Source organism: Anoplophora glabripennis, unplaced genomic scaffold (genome assembly GCF_000390285.2).
Source record: "Anoplophora glabripennis isolate ALB-LARVAE unplaced genomic scaffold, Agla_2.0 scaffold528, whole genome shotgun sequence".
Classification (NCBI taxonomy): Eukaryota; Metazoa; Arthropoda; class Insecta; order Coleoptera; family Cerambycidae; genus Anoplophora; species Anoplophora glabripennis.
The window spans coordinates 42,586-62,867 of NW_019417098.1; the positions used below are offsets into that span (position 1 = coordinate 42,586).

General features: G+C 35.4%; 2 protein-coding genes across 2 annotated transcripts in view; one reads left to right on the forward strand and one right to left on the reverse strand.

Annotated features, from left to right (window-relative positions):
- Window positions 1–646: 646 nt before the first annotated feature.
- On the forward strand, window positions 647–9,430 carry LOC108913443 (protein FAM91A1). The gene is made up of 16 exons (XM_018718995.1): window positions 647–723; window positions 780–883; window positions 964–1,048; window positions 1,105–1,314; window positions 1,363–1,547; window positions 1,966–2,066; window positions 2,118–2,277; window positions 2,520–2,674; window positions 2,728–3,038; window positions 3,203–3,359; window positions 3,414–3,577; window positions 4,170–4,574; window positions 5,885–6,423; window positions 7,428–7,534; window positions 8,424–8,493; window positions 8,726–9,430. Exons 2-16 carry the CDS (start codon window positions 812–814, stop codon window positions 8,834–8,836), a joined length of 2,832 nt encoding a protein of 943 aa, XP_018574511.1. The 5' UTR covers window positions 647–723; window positions 780–811; the 3' UTR covers window positions 8,837–9,430.
- A 4,976-nt stretch (window positions 9,431–14,406) lies between these two features.
- Window positions 14,407–20,282, reverse strand: part of LOC108913441 (neurogenic locus Notch protein) — a 227,168-nt gene continuing 221,292 nt past the window's right edge. Inside the window, exons 14-15 of the mRNA XM_018718993.1 lie at window positions 19,875–20,094; window positions 14,407–19,520 (exon numbers count right to left, since the gene is read on the reverse strand). Coding sequence (XP_018574509.1) covers window positions 18,520–19,520; window positions 19,875–20,094 — 1,221 coding nt within the window. The 3' untranslated portion in view covers window positions 14,407–18,519. The remainder of the gene's footprint in view (window positions 19,521–19,874; window positions 20,095–20,282) is intronic.

A 20,282-nucleotide genomic window follows, 5' to 3' on the forward strand; every position in this document is an offset into this window, starting at 1 on the left:
CCCTCCCGCGCTAGCCTAAGGGCCACCTTAGCAAAGCGCATCCCAGGCTGCATAGCCGCACTACCCTACCCAACCATACCACACATAAACATGACACTACCCCCGGGGTTTACACAGACGAGCCGGCGAAGCAAGAAGAGCGCCAGAAGAAAGGGCCCTAGCCGGCGGGGCCCAGCCAGGACAAAAGGAGGTCCCACAAAGCGCCTACACCGGCCGCATTTGCGGTCGGGGTAGACGACGGATGGGGCCCACCTACGAAGGCTGTCCAGGCCTACACGAGATGAGGCAGGATAAAGAGGGATAATCCCCCTCGATCCCAAATCATTGAGGCCAATTTCTAGCCATAGAATAATGGCGCGGCGCTGTCCATCTGACAGTTTTAATTTTTTTTTCCCGAAAACGGCTCATCGACTGCAAGGACGCTTTGGACATTTTACCCTATAGTAAATAATTACCGTAATAAATTTGTATTCTTTTTAAACCATATTTTTGCTTGAATTATGAATTAATACAAAATTGCTTAAAACGTACCTTATGTTTTTGCACGCCAACAAAATGGCGTCATCATGGTTCCAAGTGAAGGGTATTTTTATGCAACCATTTCAGACAAGTTGCTGGTCTATTATTTTATTATCAGTGGTTATATTTTCATTTTAGTGTTGGTACTGTTGGTGTCACTGGATAACACATGTTTTTTACATCTGTCATCATCAGAAATCACAAGTTTTGATTCGATTTTGACTTTTTATCTGCATTTTATTAAAAAACTTCTTTTTTAGAGAAAAAAATGATAAAAACTCCGTAATGCACAATGAATGCAGAAATAGAAGAAAACATCCGGAAGAATGTGACGTGGGCGCATTTGCCAGCGCATATAAAGCAGGTAGTATGAATTTACTGCACCATAATGTTTATCTTCTATGTAAACAAATATAATGTAATATCATTAATATTATCCCGTAGATATTAAGCAACTCCTCAAAAGAATATGACCGGTATGTCGTGAATTTCAGTATAAAAAATCAACTTAGATATCGAGGAAATTTAGGTGAGTGTGTAAGACAATGTTAGATTTGAAAGAGTGTATTAATTCTTTTCTTTTAGTTCGTCATGTGTTTAGAGATGAAAAGAGGTACTATGAGCGTGTTGTTGCTTACAGTAGAGAGCGGCTCATGCTATTTCCTTATCATTTGGCCGATATGATTATAAAGGGCCTACGAATGACTCCTTTCAATTACTACATTTCTGTCGTGGAAAAACTCATGCAGGCTGAGAAAAGTTATGATACGTTGCCAAATTTTACAGCAGCTGACTGTGAGTAGAGGGAAATTAATAAAATATATCTATCATGTCTGTTTATAGGTTTACGTTTGCTCGGCATAGGCCGAAACGAGTATATAGAATTGATGAATAAATCTAGGTCTAATAGGGGTAGATTGTTTGGTAGGAAAAACGTTCGGATACTACTTCCAAAAGTTCCATGTGACATTCATATTGAACCGTGGTGGAGAGTTGAAGTTGGGCTAGTGCTTGAAGAGGATATTAAGGTGATTTATTTTTATTTAAATTACTTCATTATAGGAAAAGTTATTTTGAAACTGATATTACTTGACTTACACATTTACAAAAGTTCTAATTTATGATAAGAATGTAATGACCTCATTATTATCGTAACTTGGATATCAACAACTGTTTTCATGATTGTGTTAGTAATACGCATGTTACTATATTTCGGAAATGCATATTTAGTTTTACCTTATTACATATTTTTATCATAAAAATATACTTTCCAAACAGACAACTAATTAAATTCCGTATTATAAACGATTCGTTTGGAATTTAATCTCTTTTTTATTCTTAAATTTATGGGAATATTTGTATTTGTGTAAATAAATTGTAGTCTCGTAATGTTCAAGTTAAATGGGCAATTCCCCCTAAATAAATAAATAAATAAATATATTTTAGATGGTAAATGAAGAAGAATTGGCTGTTATAGATAAATTAATAGATTTAGGATCACAGAACGCTGGACAGTTGAATTATTACGTTGTTCTTAGTTTATACAAGTGAGTATAATTTCATGAAGCGAGTATACAACATGAAAATTAAATTTTCAGAAAGGGATTGATATATTTAGATGTACCCATTACTGGAGCTGATAGAGTGCAAGTACCTCCGTTACAGGGCTTCGTTATGAATAGAATATTGGGAGATTATTTTGAAACCCTTCTTTACAAGATATTTGTGTCTATCGATGAACACACTACAGTTGGGGAGGTGAGTCAAATTAAACTTACCACATATATATATATACTAATATATATATGTGGTAATGTATATACTAATTTGAAAGTACTAGGGAATTTCTCAAATTTTCTGAAAATTTTGATTATTATTACATACAGGGTGTTCCTAACTGCATAAACCAAACATTACATGATGATTCTTTAAAAAGAAATTTCCATAAGCATGGGTCAGAAAATGTTTAGTTTCCGAGATTTTACAAAATTTCTTTTCAGCTTGCGGGAGTGTTGCAAGTTGATACCGAATTAGTGAAACAAGCGGTGTCGCTTTATTGTAGACTGAAATTTGCACGAAAATTGGATGTCGACATTGAACAGGAAAGGAACAAGTGGCACCCGAGTTGGAGTAATGTCCCCATGCAGAGTTCCAAGTATAAAAATGAAATGATAATCTTTGACTATTTAAAAATATGTTTTATTCTAGAAATGTGGATATTACACCGCTAACCTTGAATCTAAATAATAATTCCAACTTAAACATATCTGGCGAGCTTCAGTCGCCGCAGACCGAGGTACCGGAGAGTCCGGCAAGTTCAAGTTTGCCCAGAAAGGGCCAACGGGTAGCGTTTTTGTTCGATTCGACCCTTACGGCATTTCTTATGATGGGTAACTTGTCTCCCGGTCTGAAGAAACATGCCGTTACCATGTTTGAGGTTGGAAAATTGTGTGATGAGACCTTGGATAGTTTCCTTGCGGAATTGGAGAAAGTTTCTGTTCTTGATGCCGAAGGAGAAGGTAACATTTTATACAGGATGACGAGAAACTGCACCAAAAATTTAGGGGATAAAAATGAATTTAAAATAGGAAATTACTTTATTTTAAAGAATTAAGCTAATTCAAATAATTTAAAATTTAAACAAATTACGGTTACTTATTTTTTATCATATATTTTCCTGTAGGCGAAGCCCGAAGATTTTTTGATCATGCGGTTATTTTGAGGTCCACCGTTCTAGCGCTGAGGAAATTACCTAGCCCCGGTTTAGATTTAGTTAGGTTAGAAAGCTTGCATTCCCTTGACGATGCGACCTGTATGAGGCTGTTACAAAAGAAATACAAGTATGTATGTAAAAATGGTAAAATAGAAACTGTTATATACATAAGAAAAATTAGGTTGTTAGTGTCAATGGCTCCTCTCAGCAAGGAAGTTCGTCCGATCACTAGTTTATTACCTCCCCACTTGGGACCAGCTGTACCTGAAGTCAATTCCTTATGGTTTAAACTATTTTTGTACCACATGACTGGTTATGGACCACCTTCCCTTCTCCTGACTAAAGGTAAAGACTTACGACAACTTTTATGAATTAGTGTGAAATTTGCAGTTGGTATCTTTATACAGGATATAACTTTGAATGGGGTCATATTTATAAAAAGGCTACCTTGATTCAACATTAGCGTATTGACATTCAAAACTCCCGTAATTTATTAAATGTTAAACCAACCTTGTATGTATGTATGTATGTCGGAGGGGTGGTGGAATTGTCTTCCACCACGGCACTTAGGCCTTATTAGGCCCCTTGTACACCCTCCTTCATTACTCGAGTACTTTTCTTCAAACCATCTTATTTACTACACGATATCATCTTGCAACAGCATCATTTTATTATTACAATATTACACCTAAATTGAATAAATTATGAAATAATATTGATTTTTAATTGTCGGCGCCTGTATATTGTGATGTATTTTTTTATTGCCTGAATGTCCATGTCCATTTATATTTTTCACTTACTATCTGTTATATTCTTATACTCCTGTTCAATAATTGACCGTTATTTTCTGTGAAATATTGTATTTCAATAAATAAATAAATGAATGAATCAAGTCATTTGGAATACATTTACTGTTTATATAATTTTCTATTTAAAGGCACTACTTTGAAACAACTACCCCGGATGTTCCTAGGATTTACCCGGTTACTAGTTACGTCTTGGCTCCACGAACCAGCGGTCATACCAGTGGCCAATATTCTGTACGTGAACGCAGCCTTACAATTTTCTCCAGTACTTATCCAGGCCTACGGCGTTCACCAACCCGCCCAGACTTACGTCATTCCGTTTCCGCTAAAGTCCGATCCCTCGACGAAAATCAAGGAACAGCCCATGGATTTACTGTTTAAAAATCACCAGGCGGTCAGGTGTTTGGGGGAGTTTGTGGATTTGGATCATAATTGCGGGTATCTGACATTTGCAAATATCGGAGTTTTGGATTTTGGGTGTCCCAACAAGGAGCAAGTTGTCAGATTGGGCAGGACGGCGGGACGGTTGAGTACTGGTGAGTTTTAAAAAATTACTAAATCGACTCTTGGATGAATGCAAAAGCTGTGGTATGTACAGAGTGGACCTATTTTAACAGTTTGTAGGGTTTCTGGTATCTGTCAAGGGGATGGACAAAAAGTAGTTCAGATGTCTCGGGCTTGATATATAGAGCATTTTTAGTCATTCTTATGATATCAAATAACTTTTGCTGTCCTAAGGGAGGTACCAAGTGGAACAGTTCTTCCATTTATGTAAGGTTCTTTGTATTTTTGAAAGGGACAAAGACAAAAATGATTTCAATTAACAGATACATGGCATGTTTGGTCATTTTTATGACACCAATTATCTTTTATTAAATTACGGCATGTACAGAGTGGGCCAATTTTGATATTTTTGTATGGTTCCTGGTATTTCTCAAGGAGATAGACGAGTAGACAAGCTCAGATATCTTAGCCTCGATTTTCAAATAAAATTAAGTGGTGAAATTGCAACATCATATCAGGTCATTTAACTCTTTCCGTCTCTCTGGTACAATTATTGCATCACCTTATATTTTGCACTATTGGCATAGTGGTGCTCTGCTTGTACCATTTATTCAAAAATTTTTTGCACTTGTCACGGAGGTATTATCGGTATACCACTTGGTAGATCACTGTATCGTGTTGTAAAAAAGAAGTATAGATGGCGGCATCGGTTAGAAATGCAAATATAATTAATTTAAGTTATATTTTCTGTTGTGTGCAGGTTTGAGCAACAATCCCTTCACTAAATTTTGTGCTACTAGGTACAAAAACTGATCGAACATTTTGCGACACAAAGAGTTAACAGGGTGTTTTTAATGGTTATGATATCAAATAACTTTTACTGAAACATAGCACGTACAAAGTAGACCAATTTTGATATTTTTGTGAGGTTCCTGATATTTCTGGAAGAGATAGACAAAAAGTAGTTCAAATGTCCCGGCATCGATTTTTGAGAATTTTTTTTTTTTTTTGAGATTTATGGTGAAAACTGCACTTTCATATCTTAGGTCGTAACATATACAAGGCAAAAATAAAACAAATTTCACAAATAAAAACCGAGCCAAAATTGAAGAAGCCTTGTATCTCCTAAATCAAGTTATCAAAATGTGGGTTTTGCCATTCTATTTTTGTTTTTTTTTCATAAATCGCGCCTGGACTTTTTTCGCCATCTATCGAAAGTGTACAAACGTTTATGAAAAATCTAAATCAAATCGTCTTATTTGGATAGAAGTTTCACCTGTTTTTGTAGTTAAATTGGAAGTATTTCTTCTTATATTACACAAACGAAGCTTTATATTTCTAGGATTTGCAAAAATTGCCAAGGCCAAAGCAGAAAAGGAAAACGAAATGGAACCCCTTTCGATTTGCAACGAGAACTTCAGTTTTAAAACCGATGAGGCGCCTACGGAAAAAATTAAGACAGAGCACCAAGAAAAGCAGTCAGCAAAGGATACTACACGAGACAAATCTGAAATGATAATCGACAAGGACGAGCTGGAAAGGAAACTTCAGTCACCCGTCGAAAATCACTTTGCGTTAACCCCAGTGACAACTAGCGAGTCTTCCTCACCTGCCAACGGTTTTACCAGTCAGGAATGTACTGATTTGCTTCAGGAAGAGTTGGATCATCTCGTCGTACGTGAAGAGGTCACGGAAGCAAAAGAAAACCTCGGGTTGGAATTAAATTTGAAGAGCAGTGTTTCCGTGGAAGGCCTTGTGAGTCCGTTGGATGAAAATATCAGTATGTTCACAAGAGACCGAGAAAACCAAAATAAGGAAGAGAAACGGAAACTGGCGGAGGAAAGCAGTGACAAAATTGAAAAAAAAGATATAGCGCCTGAGGTGAGTTCAGAAATTTATTTGATAAATTAATAAAGATACTAATTTTGTTTTTGATCAGAATCAGGACTAATAATAATTTTAATAATTTCATTATATGAGGTGCTACAAAAAGTATGTTGTGGTGTAAATGCAGATTCTGTCTGCAAAGATAATGGGATTTTCTTTACATCATTTTTCATTGTGGTACTGTGTTTTCAAGATAGAAGGTTTAATAGAAGTTTAATAACTTATTAAGACAATAAATAACTTGAAATTTTGCATAGACTTTTATCTTAAGCCAGCAAAAATTTTTTGTGTAATTTTGGTAAAAAAAAGTTGAGAGAAAAGAAGAGTTGGCATTTACCTTTCAAATTTTTTATTTCAGTCACCTATGGATCAAAAGTATAGTTGACTTGGATCAAACTTTTTTTAATTTTATTCAACATGATTTCAACTCCTTTAAAGCATCCATTGGGATGTGCGTTTAAGCGGTACAAGTTTGGTCAAATTAGAGCAAAGTTGCAGAATTTGAATATTTGATCTATTTTCTTTTTGTTTTTCACTTTGAAGTTATCGACGAAAAAAACTGCATGAAATTTTAGAAAAATGAAAAGAAAATGAAAACTTGATTTTAAAAAACAATACTTTTGAACTGGTTTGCTTATGCAACAAAATAACCATAATCCTCATTTCCTATATTTGTCTTGTTTTTTTTTTTAATCAAAATAACACGAAAACACCATTTTTTAAAATTTTTACTTTAACATCTGATTTCTTTAAAAGGTCTAAATGAAAAACAGCATAATGTTCTATTATTAGAATACAAGGAATTTGTAGTTAACACCTTGAAGTACTTAATTGCAACACACATTATATTTTCTTTGAAACTAACAATCAAAAGTGTATTTCGTAATTTTTGCACCTTGCTTTAACTTATATTAGAAAGTAGCATAATGTTAGCTTCATATTAATAAGATGTAATTTAGTGCGATGTTTTGTGTTTTCTTTTTTGGGAAACAAAATAGGTTTGGACCTTGTTAGATTGTCATTTTGGAGTGCCGCTGTTTGATGTTAATGCCAACACTAAAATCTGTGATACAATTGTTTCTGGAGGCCTAGCCGAAGTTAGCAGGTAATTTTTAGAACGTTCTTGTCTTAAAAATCCTAAAACATCGTAACCATCTACTTCAGCCTTGCTGTATTTAGATGTTTTTATTAATTATCCATGAAAAATAATCTTCAGACCCACAAAAGTTACTAGGCATCTCGATCTTTATTACAGAGTCAATGTAATTTTCAAACGGAGCAGCCGATTTTGAACAAAGCCGCGAATAGTGTGATAGCTGATGTGAATGTACATGCTATCTCTCTCGCCGAATGTTATTGGTTGTTCCTGTCACATGGGATCAGTCGTGAGCCAATCACGTTTGGTGAGAGGGAGATAGCATAACAGCTATCTCTCTCTTCACCTTGTAATATACCTATCTCTGAATATACCCAGCCTTTGAAAGGCTACCTCCAATAATACTCGAAGGTTTTAAAGATTCATTTGTGTCACGTTAGATATGGTTCTTTTTTGGATTTCGATCAGTACTTGGTTCATTTCAATCCGTTTTTCTTTTTGAAAGTTATGTAGAAAGATTATTTAATATTTTTGTTATACTTCACTTTTTGGGCTGAGGGATGACAGTAATAAATGATTTGTAATGTGAAAATAGTGATATTGTATGCAACTTATGTAATGCTCATACTTTATGAGATATTTTTGTTACATCGATTTACAATTTGTGACTTTGATTTTGACTGATATCCACCTAATAGACGAAAAACATGTTTATGGCAATTTAAATTATTTTCAATAAAAAGCGATAAAAAATATTCAATAACATTCTTCATGATAAAAAATCAAAAAAAAAATTTAATTCTCTTTTCTAAATTATTTTCTATGGAGACTAAAAATTTGCATGTACTAATTTTAAAAACTGATGATTGTAGAAAATTTATGATAATTTTATTTACAGTCTCGATCAACTGGTCGAATCTAGTCGGAAATTGGGATCAGCACTACTAGACTTTATATCACAATGTCAGGTGAGTTCAGCCCGACTAGATACCCTAACAAAATGATGAACTTTATTTTTGTTCATTTTAACATAGAAAATGGAGCTATAAAACAATAGAAATTGCGTGGTCGCTTTGATATAGACGTTTTTGGTAAAGCTGCGAAATTATACTTAACACTTTACTATCGCTTTAACCAATTTACGGTTCCCAACTGAAATATTTTTAGGAGTCGAAGGTGTTAAAGTGATTTTTCTTTTAGTATTACCCTGGAGAGAATATGGAAATTCTGAAACGTGGGCGACTCGTGCCGCTACCAAAACATAATCTTGTCTTTGACAACGGCAGAGTGAGTGAATGGTTGGGAAAGTAATCAAAATTATGTTTAGGGTAGGCTAATACTTTTTTGACGAGCAATAGGGCAATCGTAACAGAAGATTATGATCCGTAAATATTAAATATATCAAGATAGTATTACTTTGTTCCATTTTTCTTTAGAAGCTTATATGTCTTTATGTGTACATAGACGAACTGTTAGTTATATTATTAAGTATAATCATATTAAAATGACTGTCTTGTCAATTTCATATTGTTTACGTACTACTTAATCAAAATAGTATTATTTTTCACATTCCATTTTTTTTGTTTTGTAATAGGAGCTACTTAATTTTATATCTGTTAATATTTTTAATCAAACTAAGTGTACAATAGGAATTTAAGAAGGTTTATCGGGTATGTCTAAAGTCAAATAAGAGTTTCTCTAGATTCGCTAGTGACTAAAGTAGTAAGCCTTTAGATTTGGCAACGTTGCACTTGGCTGGCGCGCTCGGCTCAGCGTTCGCTCGCTCGCGTTCGATCATCCTGTTTGTTTGGATGCCTAAGCTTGAAATATACATCATATGTCATACCTGCAAATTTCAAATAATATGCTACATCGAGAACCGCGGTGTTGCCGCTATAACGCACATAAAGATTAAGTTAGTCAACGACAGCAGTTTGAAGGAAAATTATTATAAATTATGTATCTTGCAAGTACCTAATTGATTTCTACAAGCTGTCATATGGTTCCTTAGATAACTGTTCATCAATTGTTGCGCATTCTAAGTGGAAAGACCGAAAAATCTGTATTCTCATAAGACTCCGTACTAAATCGTAAAAAATTATTTTATTAATATCTCGTCTCTTAGGTATCCAAACTAGTCATAATTTTTTTTTGAGGATTTTCTTCATATTCATAAGCTTATATTAATTTTTTTTTATGTCAATTCCATATCAGATAAACCTTAAAGAAAATATGGTGTTTTTATTATAGTTTCAGATTTTTCTGTAGATTTAATGGAATGTGTGCTTTTGAATTTCACAGAAAGGTTAGATGAAGAATAATAAAAAAATATATATATAAAGACTAATATTTCCTGAGGGATCAGAACTAGGTCTATAAGGTTAGGAATTTGCTTACTTTGATAATGTCTTCTGTTATGACTAAAAAATAAACTAAAATTATAATAGAATAATTTTTTTTGTTACATTTTCAACTTAACAAAAAAGCAATTTTTTCCTTACACTAACATGGGCGATTAAAGCAGTCGACAGTGCTGGAGTGGTCGGTCCAATCAGCGCTGTCTGTGCGACATTACTGGGCGCTGTGTCCTATGTGTGAACGTATCACCACGTTTTTTACCAATCTAGTATTTGGAATGGCAAAGGAGGATTTATCAAATATTTTGTCTGCTTTAAAACTGCTTTAGCCGCTTGTACTGAGTGCAAGTAGGCACATAAGACAGGATAAATCCTTTGTTCTGAGAAACACAATTGCCCGTCAACACTCATGTAGGACACAGGGTCAGCCATTAATCAGGGACGTTTCAATATTATATACCTAATTTTTATTTTGTAAACTAAACGATTTAACATACTTTTTGAGACTGTTCTTCTACTAACCCTTTATTACTATTTGATTATCTTTTTATGTAGCATTAACCATTTTATTTACTTTTACATCATGTGTTCAGTATTATACCACATTCTTTATTTATTTTTAAACATTTTTAAATAAATTTATTATATTGTTGATAATTTTTTATTTAAATACGAGTCATGTCATGGGTGGCAAATTCAGTGAACGCAGTGACTTCAATCACGGTGATCTTGTAGTAGACGTAGCGGGCAATTGAATAATTTGAGAGTGTGGATGGCTAGCGCTCTTGCAGCTTCCGCTTGCTAAGACCCGCGCGAGAGCCTCCACAGGACGTGCTCACGAGAGTGGAGCTGGCATTTGACACAAATGTACATAATGAGCAGAATTTAAAATTTAATACTATTAAGTCTTTGGAGTAGGCAGCCAGCAACACATATAAAGATAAACTTTTTTACTTATATTTTTTGTGGCACTATTTCTTCTGGCCAGTGTTTTTTCTTACTCCAGCTCCTGGTTTAGCCATTTGCATGATGACCACAGAAAATATAATACTAATATTTTCTATGATGATAACCATACTGGTGTCAGCAACCCTAGAGGTTTTTGAATGTGTTATAATTATTGTATATATAATTTGTTAGGTTGTTGCCTTGGTGCTAGGTAAGACTTTTATACTTTTTTATTGTATTGTAATCACCTAAGAGCCCTACTAGTTTCCAGTGTGGTTCATGGAAGTTCTCTTTCAAGAAGCTCACCCCCAAGCTGTCTTGTCACAATAAACTGCAGAAGCAAAGTGTGGTTATTTTATATACTCAAGGAACCAGGCCTGACTCTACTCATGTTACAGGCAGGGAGATAGAATTTCAAGAAACATATGATTGTGAATCGATTTTGTTTCTAAACCATTTTTTAGGAAAACCGGAGTGTCTGAGGTAAATGTTAAATATTTACATGTGTGTACACTTGATATACTGTGCAGTACAATATTATTTAAATAGAAAGTTAATTGATTATTAGTTCTTGTAAGGGCGACTGCGGCCTAGCGACTTGGAATTTATACTTGGATAGGTGACCATCCAGGGAAGGCTCGGGATGCTCATACACCTTCTAGTGGCCAGTATGTCAGTGTATTCACAGAAGCTGTACTAATTTAGATGAACCTTGTATAGGAAGACATACCATCCCTCGGAAAGGATGTAAAACTGTTGGGGTAGTGCAAAATTCCCAGGTAGGGGGTTGCTTGTCTCCTTGCGTCCGTGTTTTTAGGAAAAAAATTTTTAACTCGTCTAATTAGCTTAATTTATAATTACTACATTACTGAGATTTACTTATTTTATTTGACTATAGTTTTGACTATACTTCACGGTCAAAATTTTGGAGAGTGACTCATCGCTAGCTCTTCGACTAGTAAGGAAGATGAAGCGTGCGGGAATCGAAAATCCAAAGCGAATCAGTTTAGATGGTGTAGTAGGCCAGTTGGGACAACCGCCTGTGTATATGTGTCTGGGAATAATTGTTGACACAACGTAAACTTTCTTAATAAATGTATTTTGACAAACATACATATATAGCAAAGGTTATACAATAAAACAGTAACATAGGACAGTTAGGACTACCGCTTGCCTGTCTGTCTCTCAGAATAATGCTGCCCGGACACCTCTCCCCGTGCCCGTTTCCTTCCCCCTCTCGAGTTCACACTCCCCAGTATCGCCACTATACTTCGTGCACTTTTCTTGTTTTACCTAACCACCACAGAGGCAAGAAGATATACAGGGTGTCAGGTGTCTTAAATGAGATACAAGCCTGTAGCTTCTTTATTTTTTGACCAATTTCAAAAAAAATGTTTTCAGAATGTAGGATAAAAAAAACTATCTTACTGTAATAGTGCTGTTTTTATTAATGCAATTCACGGCCAACTAGGACGTGTCTTTTTGTCGACAAAAGAGCTAATTGGTATTAGGGATTTTTTTCCAAAAAATAGATTACGAATTCTCATTCAGCATTCCTTAAAATGTCTTATCACCAAGTTTCATCAAATTCGATACATTTTCAGACGACAAACAGAAAGCATATATGATGTATGTATAGAATATATTAATTAATATTTAACAAAATAAAGAAGCTTGTATCATATTTAAGCACAACACCCTGTATATAAATTATGGAAAAAAGATAATAAAACATAATACATATTTATTATTTTTAGAGGTTTTATCAAGAAAACTTAAAACAACACAAAACTAAACAAAAATATTTTAGTGACATTTTATTATTAAATTTTAAGTGTTTTCTATAAAATGATGCCATCGTATAGATTAGGGCATTTATGACCAACAGACCGTTTGCTACAACCGGCACTTTAATTCATTTTAATTATTACTACATTTTAAAATTTCCCGGTTGTATTTTTTAATTTATAAATTTATTATAGCCACGGAATTAACGCCCCGCACGTACGCTTATTCTATGGTGTTTCTAACGATGGCTGAACCAAGTACTACGTACTTCCGTTTACATCCACTGAAAAAGCATTTCTCTATAAGTATTATAAGTGCAATAGAGAGAGATAGAAGATAGATCCACATTCAGTGTAACCCAGTCTACAGACGATTATAGATCCTATCGATCTGCGTAGAGAGCGGGACATCATTTAATACAAATAATATTGAACCGTTATAAGAATCATTTTATATTTTACTTGCTTTATAGTAATTATATTGTTTTTATATTATATCTGAGTCACTCTCCATAATTTCGACAGCAAAGTATAGTTTAAGAACGGAGTGAATTATGCCATACATCATATCGAGGGTTTCCTGCCAAAAGGACGTATCCACAAAACGTGCCATTTTGGGTTTATGAGCTAACTTTGATTCCCAATACGGACCACCAGCGCTTGGTGGCATTCCCATACCGATCTGGACATTATCTTCCGATTATGCAAGATCGGTTCAGACTGTCTATTATCTGTGCAGATTCTAATGCTTTTGCACTTTGTCTACCTGTGGGCAATTTCTTTAGCAGCTTGCTAATTTCGTTTGTATCATGGCGGCACGCACATCTATAACCCACTGATATCGGATGTATAGGGATCTAGAATAGATCCCACATCCTGTACCTTTTTTCCTTTTTGAACTGTCGGTGAAGATGTTAATTACACCCTCACTGGCGGTCTCCTCCTCAGGTGGGATCAATCATGATCCAATCAAGTTTGGCGAGAGAGATAGCATGTACCTTCATAGCATCTACCTCTCTCTTGTAACTTGCTGAGCTATTGGAAGCTTAGAGCATATACTACCCCAGTGGCCGAGACTATAGCGGAGGTTTAGAGAGAGAGAGAGAGAGAGGTATAGGAGGGTATTTGCTATCTCTCTTTAACAATATGCAATCACGTGCTGCTAGAGAGAGATAGCATATACCCTCCTATACCCCTCTCTCTCTCTCTCTCTCTAAACCTCCGCTACACTCTCGGCTACCGAAACACTGCCTCCAGTAGTAAATGCTCTAAGATTGGACGGGCTACCTCCAGTAGTATATGCGATTAGAGAGAGAGAATAAGTACCCAAACTATCGCTCTCTAATCTTTTCGCTCTAATCGCTCTCTTTTTAACAAATCTAATCGCTCTCTTTTTAACAAACGGTGCTCCCTCCATGTAACATATGATCTGAATGGCACACCTATGGAGTGTAGACAAGGTGGGAGGACTCTTATAGGCCGCACATACAAATTCAGATCCCGTTTTATGAGCCAAATTAAAGTTTAAGTCGCCGCTGTTGCACTGATACACTGGAGAGTCTAGTAACACAGTTGTGTTTACATCACGCGTCTTTTTCATACCCTACTTACATCAGCGCCGCCTTTACATGACCCAAGAAATGTCTCACTTTTTTAATCATGGAGTCTTCACTCCTTGTATATATTCCTTAGATACACCTCTAATGCTATAACGATACGATTTTTCGTTTGATTTAGATATTGATAGGAGAAATATAGGAGCGGGAGTACATGTGTGAATAATTATCAATTTTATTATAAAATGGATGTATTTATTTAAAATATATAGTACAAAGCATGATTTCGAGAACTTACTCTAGAGTAAAGAATAAGAGGCAAAAATCGATAGCTTGGTATCGAAGATTGCAGAACCTAATTATCAAAACCATAATGAATTATTATTAGATATCTAATCAGTACTTTTTACAAAGAAAAAAAAACCAGCTGATTTTAATTAAAGATATGATAATTATAAATAAACCTATTAGTTTATCAACTGATTTTTATATATAATACACAATCTAAATCTTATATACTGGGTGATTATCGGCGAATGGAGTATTAGAAATATAAAGAAAACAGACTGATCAAGTATTTTGAAAATTTGATTAGCTTAGATAACTAAGTACATTCTGTTCCAACTTCATTATTGTAAATGGGACACCTTGTATATATTTTTTAATTTTTAAAGTTTACGTCCATTTGAAATTATTGTGGCAACACTGCAAATAACTTAGTTGCTTAAATAACTAAATGTACAAAATAATCGGTCAACCCTTACTCCATATACATCTAACAGCTCATCCACCGCGAATCGCTGGTTATAAACCATATAACAATTGAAAGACACTGATCCCCATAAGTGGAATGTGCGTTAATTTTATATGTATAAAAGATTATCAAAAATATTTCTTTTTAATTAATATCACTAACTCCATACGATATTGTCAAAAGGCTGTTAGAAATTACACGTGAATCACAGACTCGCAATAAAATGAATTTAGTTGTTCTGCACAGATTAAAAAGTCATAACATACAAAAATAGAGAGACAGAACTTATCTTAACTAAGGAAATATTACAAATTGTCATGAATTTTGAAATATTTAAAACCGAGCGATAAATTCGTACGTTTGCAATTTTCAACAATAAATTAATACATTTAAAATGTACTCCATAATAGATAGATAAGCTATTCAACTAGACTTGTAAACAAAAATAAATAAAATATTTCCCCTTGCAAACGTACGAATTTATGAATTTCAAGATCTATTCAAGGCAATAAAAACTATTCTACATTCTACGATATGTACAAAATGTAATTATGTATTCTATATAATATTACAACACATTTAAAATAACAAGTGTGTCAAGGCACAAATTGGGATTCGAATTTCTGAATGGGAGCTGGCCCAATCATCGGCTACTATGCAATAAATACTGAAAAAACGTTCTGAATGTTTGGCATTTGATAAAAATGAGACCACATGTTACAATATGCTGCATTTCGACATTAATGCAAAGCGCTTTACAAATAAGAGGAAACTCGGATAAACTTCCATTCGCGCTAAAACGGATTTAAAAGGAAATAAAATATAAAGTACAGCGTGTCCCAGTCGATTTATAGGTGTACAGACCATTGATAGAGGTAAAAGACATATTTTTTTAAATTTTAGTTTTTAATAATGTTAAAGCTTCTACAAATAGGTTCACTACAAGGTACTTCCTTGTTATACTGTATTATTGTTGCAATGTCGCAATAACGCAATATGTCGTAGATGCATTCACATTGGGACATCAAATGATACAAATTTTCAATATATTCAAATATTTCTGTGAAAATGCAAAACATTGTGCAATTTTGTGGAAAATGATCTAAAGTGGCTTACATTTTTCAAAACAACGAACGATAATTAAAAAAAGTAATAATGAAAGTGTGGACAGGCGTTCATGCAGCGTGGAACTTCAGAAGACTAAGAATAAAACTTCTAATGCATTTCTAAAAAGCATATTTGTGCACAATTAATTTTTTCATGTGCAAACTTTCATGAATATTTTCAAGTGCACACTGGAAACATACTCGCCTTCAGGACACTGAACAGATAATAGTAATTGTGTTATTTATTTCAATACGTTCATTAAAATTAGTCTTTGCAGTTATAAATAGTTATTTTTTTATTTAAATATGGCAAAGGTAATGATTTTTTGTAGGTTTACTCTAAAATTACACAAGCCGACTATTTTCAGAACCAGAAACGATATTCTAACCTAAAAGTGCAAAAATCGCTATATTCGGGCTCAGATTACAACGTGAAATTATTTTTTTTCTAAAATTGCGTTAATCTCAGTATCACTCTTACCCTTCTAAGCGTACTTCGATTTTTTTGAAAATCTTTTATTTCCATGAGATATGATAGATTGAAGTTTAGTACTTCAGCGATTTCGTTACAACATGGAAATAAGCAAAATTTATCCAAAAACGAGATATAACATATTTATATGTTTCTTGAGTCACTCAATTTGAAAACACCGGCAGATCTGCTCCGTAACTTCAATATTTCAAGATTATCAAACCTAAAATAGAGAAAAACCTACTAAATGAAGGAGATTCTTATGTATACACGCTGTTACATTTGGATGTTAAGCTCATGACAGGTTCATCATAACCTACGACACGTTAACCTAAACACGCAATAACCAGCGAGGGCTAAAACCATGACAGATTAGCCTAAATGCACCAGTAACCTGTGGTCACTGAACCCTTTAGAACCTTAATGCGCTGTAACCTGCGACGCTAAACCCACGATAGGTTAACCTAAGTGCGCATTAACCTGCGTAGGCTAAACTCACGACAGGTAAACCTTCTTAGGTTTACTGGCTGGTTACTGTGTACTTACACAGGAACCAGCTACGCTAATGCAAAACTGTTTAACTTCGGTGGAATAATTTTAATAAATCATATTAAATTTTCGATTTTAAAACGCCATTTAGAATACTGTTATCTGTGACCTGTTGTGGGTTTAGCCCTTGCTGGTTATTGCGCATTTAGGTTTACCTGCCGTGGGTTTAGCGTTGCAGGTTATAGCTTACTTAGGTTTACCTGTCGCGGGTTTAGCGCTCGCAGGTTATTGAACATTTAGGTTAACCTGTTGTGCGTTTAACACTCGCTGGTTATTGCGCATTTAAGTTAACATGTCGTAGGTTATAGCGCATTATGATGAACCTGCCATGAGCTTAGCATGCGAATGTAACAGCATGTATCTGCTTAATATAGTAGTGTTCGCAATTTTAGGTTAGAAAATCTTGAAATATTGAGGTTATGGAGCAGGTCTTAATTCTGCGACTCAAGAGACATATAAGTACTCTATATCTCATTTTTGGATAAATTTTGTTTATTTCCATGTTGTAACGAAATCGCTGAAGTACTAAACTTCAATCTGTCATATCTCTAGGAAAAAAAAAAAGATTTTCAAAAAAATCGAAGTACGCTTAGGAGGGCAAGTGTAATCTGACCCCGAATATAGCGAAAAACCGTGATTTTTGGACATTTAGGTTAGAATATCTCGAGAACCTAGGGTGATGGGACATTTCTGAGCTCGGGATTCATAATCAGCGCACCAAAATCCTTTGGGTACACTAGAACCGGTCTCTGATTCTGGACTTTCGTAAAATTTTGTCGGCCTGCATATTCAAATAATGAACTTAAAGGTAGACGCAACGTCATTTTTAGGATACAGGAACTGTTTGAAAATGTGCATACACACAATATTAATGGTAGACCAATTCAAAGAAACATAATTTTTTCAATTTTAACCAAGAAATGGTTAAAAGTGACCAAGTACCTCTCCAGTAAGTTACTAATTTTTAAATATCCGCCATTTAGCCAACATTAATTAAAAAAATGTTTGATATTCACTTATTTTTAACCAATTATGTAAACGGTCTATACAACTATAAATTTGAACACACTGTATACGAAAAGCGAAGCGCTATTAGGCAACGTACGTAATAAACTCGAATATTTCTATAATATACCTTGAACCCGATAATAATACAGTGCCTAAATATATTTTACTGATGCTTAAGAAGTGACAATGTAGTCGGTAAAGCCTGTAGTTAAAATCAGAAGAATATTTTTGGAAGTACATTTTAAAACAACAACGTACCGAAACCGCCTTTCAAAATAAAACGATTATATACAAAAAAAAAATAAAATTTTCAGTTGGAAAAACAAACACGTACGACAACCGCACATAAAAAAAAAATTTACTTACATCTTCGCATTAACCATCACAATGCAGCCGTGTTTCTTACGTCCTACGCAACTTAATAGACGATAACAAGATCACAAATTGTGTCCGACACTCAAATATAAATGGCGTCAGAGCCCTTGTTGGTCTGGTGCCCGGAGGACACGTAAGTGTTGGGGCTGGCGATGTTCTCCGACCAATCGGAGTTACAGGACCGCGGCGAGCTGGACGACCAGTGGCCCGGGCTCTCTGGGCTCGGGGTGGGGAAATTCTCCGGCAGGAGGTGGTCCGAGTGCTGCGACGGAGGCGTCAAGTAAAAATTTTGCTGCTGCTGCTGCTGTTGTTGTGGCTGCTGCTGCTGAAACTGCTGAGGCTGCAGCGTAGCCGGGGTGGTGCTCGTCAGTCCCGAATAGGCCATCGGCAGTTCGAGGCCCGTCTGGCTGAATTCAAACCCCATCTGTAGGTTCTGAGCCTGCGGCACGCCGCCGTGCTTTTGTTGGGTTGCGGCCCTCATGGCGGCGATGTGCGTTGGACTCGTGGGAAGAGATGGCCGGTTTTTTGCCGGTGATGGCGAACCGTTATAACCTTGTGGCGACAATGACATGTTTGACTGTACCGAGTGAGGCGGAGACTGGTTGGAATAAGGAGGACTCAAAGTATTAGCTTGCATCTGCCTTTGTTGCATCATCAACGGGTCCTGGAAGATGTTAAACGCCCCGTAATTGTTATCCAAGGTGAATCCCAAGTTATTTTTCACCACGTCTTCGTAACTGGGTGGCTGTTTGTTGCCCATGAGGCTTTCCAAGCCTTGGGCTAGATTCATGTTGGAGTATAACGAGGTGGTGTCGTAGGGGCTGGGCAGGTTCGTCATAGGGGACTCGACGGGACTCAATGTCGACGTTATTGAGTCCGCGTTCTGCTGGACCTCGATGTGCTGAGTATTTTTCTTGTTGTTTTTCTTTACGCTGGGCTTTCGACGGATGCTGCCGCCTGTCGTGGTGATGCCGTCCCCCTCCGGACTCGTCGGACCGTTGTTGTTCTTGCTGGGCCTCTTAGATTTCTGACGTTTAGGAACGATCACTGTGGGCTGTTGCAGCATGTGACCGGTGGGAGACGCTGAAATAACAAATGCAACAGTCAATGGCATGTGCGATGCAACATCAAATTGTTTTTTGTTTGATATATTTCTTCGATATCGTAACAAAATTTCCTAAAATTTTCATCACTGCCATTTTTTTTTAGATGGAAATGGTAAAAAAAAAGATAAAATAGATTGAATATTATGTGAAGCCTGTAAATTCCAATTTTTATTTTTGTTAATAGTTGTGAAGCAGCCTGCATATTGTTATTTGTGATTTTGGACTGCTTTATGAACAAAGCTTTTAAAAATATCTACCAATGATCTTTTTTCATGATTTTAATCAACTCTGTTATTCTACAATAAAAATATATGCATATAAAAAAACTTACTCATCATGTTATTATTGGGCATAACGTTAACCATCTGTGGACTCCTAGGAACATGTTCGTCTAGCAGTCGGACGATATCGTGGTGTAGCCTTTCACTCGCTACATCTCTGGGAAGCCTATCCATGTGATCGGTGATTTCCCTGTTTGCGTAGGCCTCTAACAGAGCTTTGCAAGCCTGGTAAGAACCTTCGCGAGCAGCTAGGAACAAAGGTGTTTCATCCTGCAAAGTTAAAAAGACAAGTTTTCATTAGACGTACCATCAGATATGTTATAAGTTCTATTAGTAAGTATTCAAATATTTCGAAAAAATCATGTATAAAAAAATATTTACTTTAAAAAGCAAGACAACCTAATAATAATTAAATAGAAAAGATATTAAATCGATGTCATATCAGAAAATAAATAACT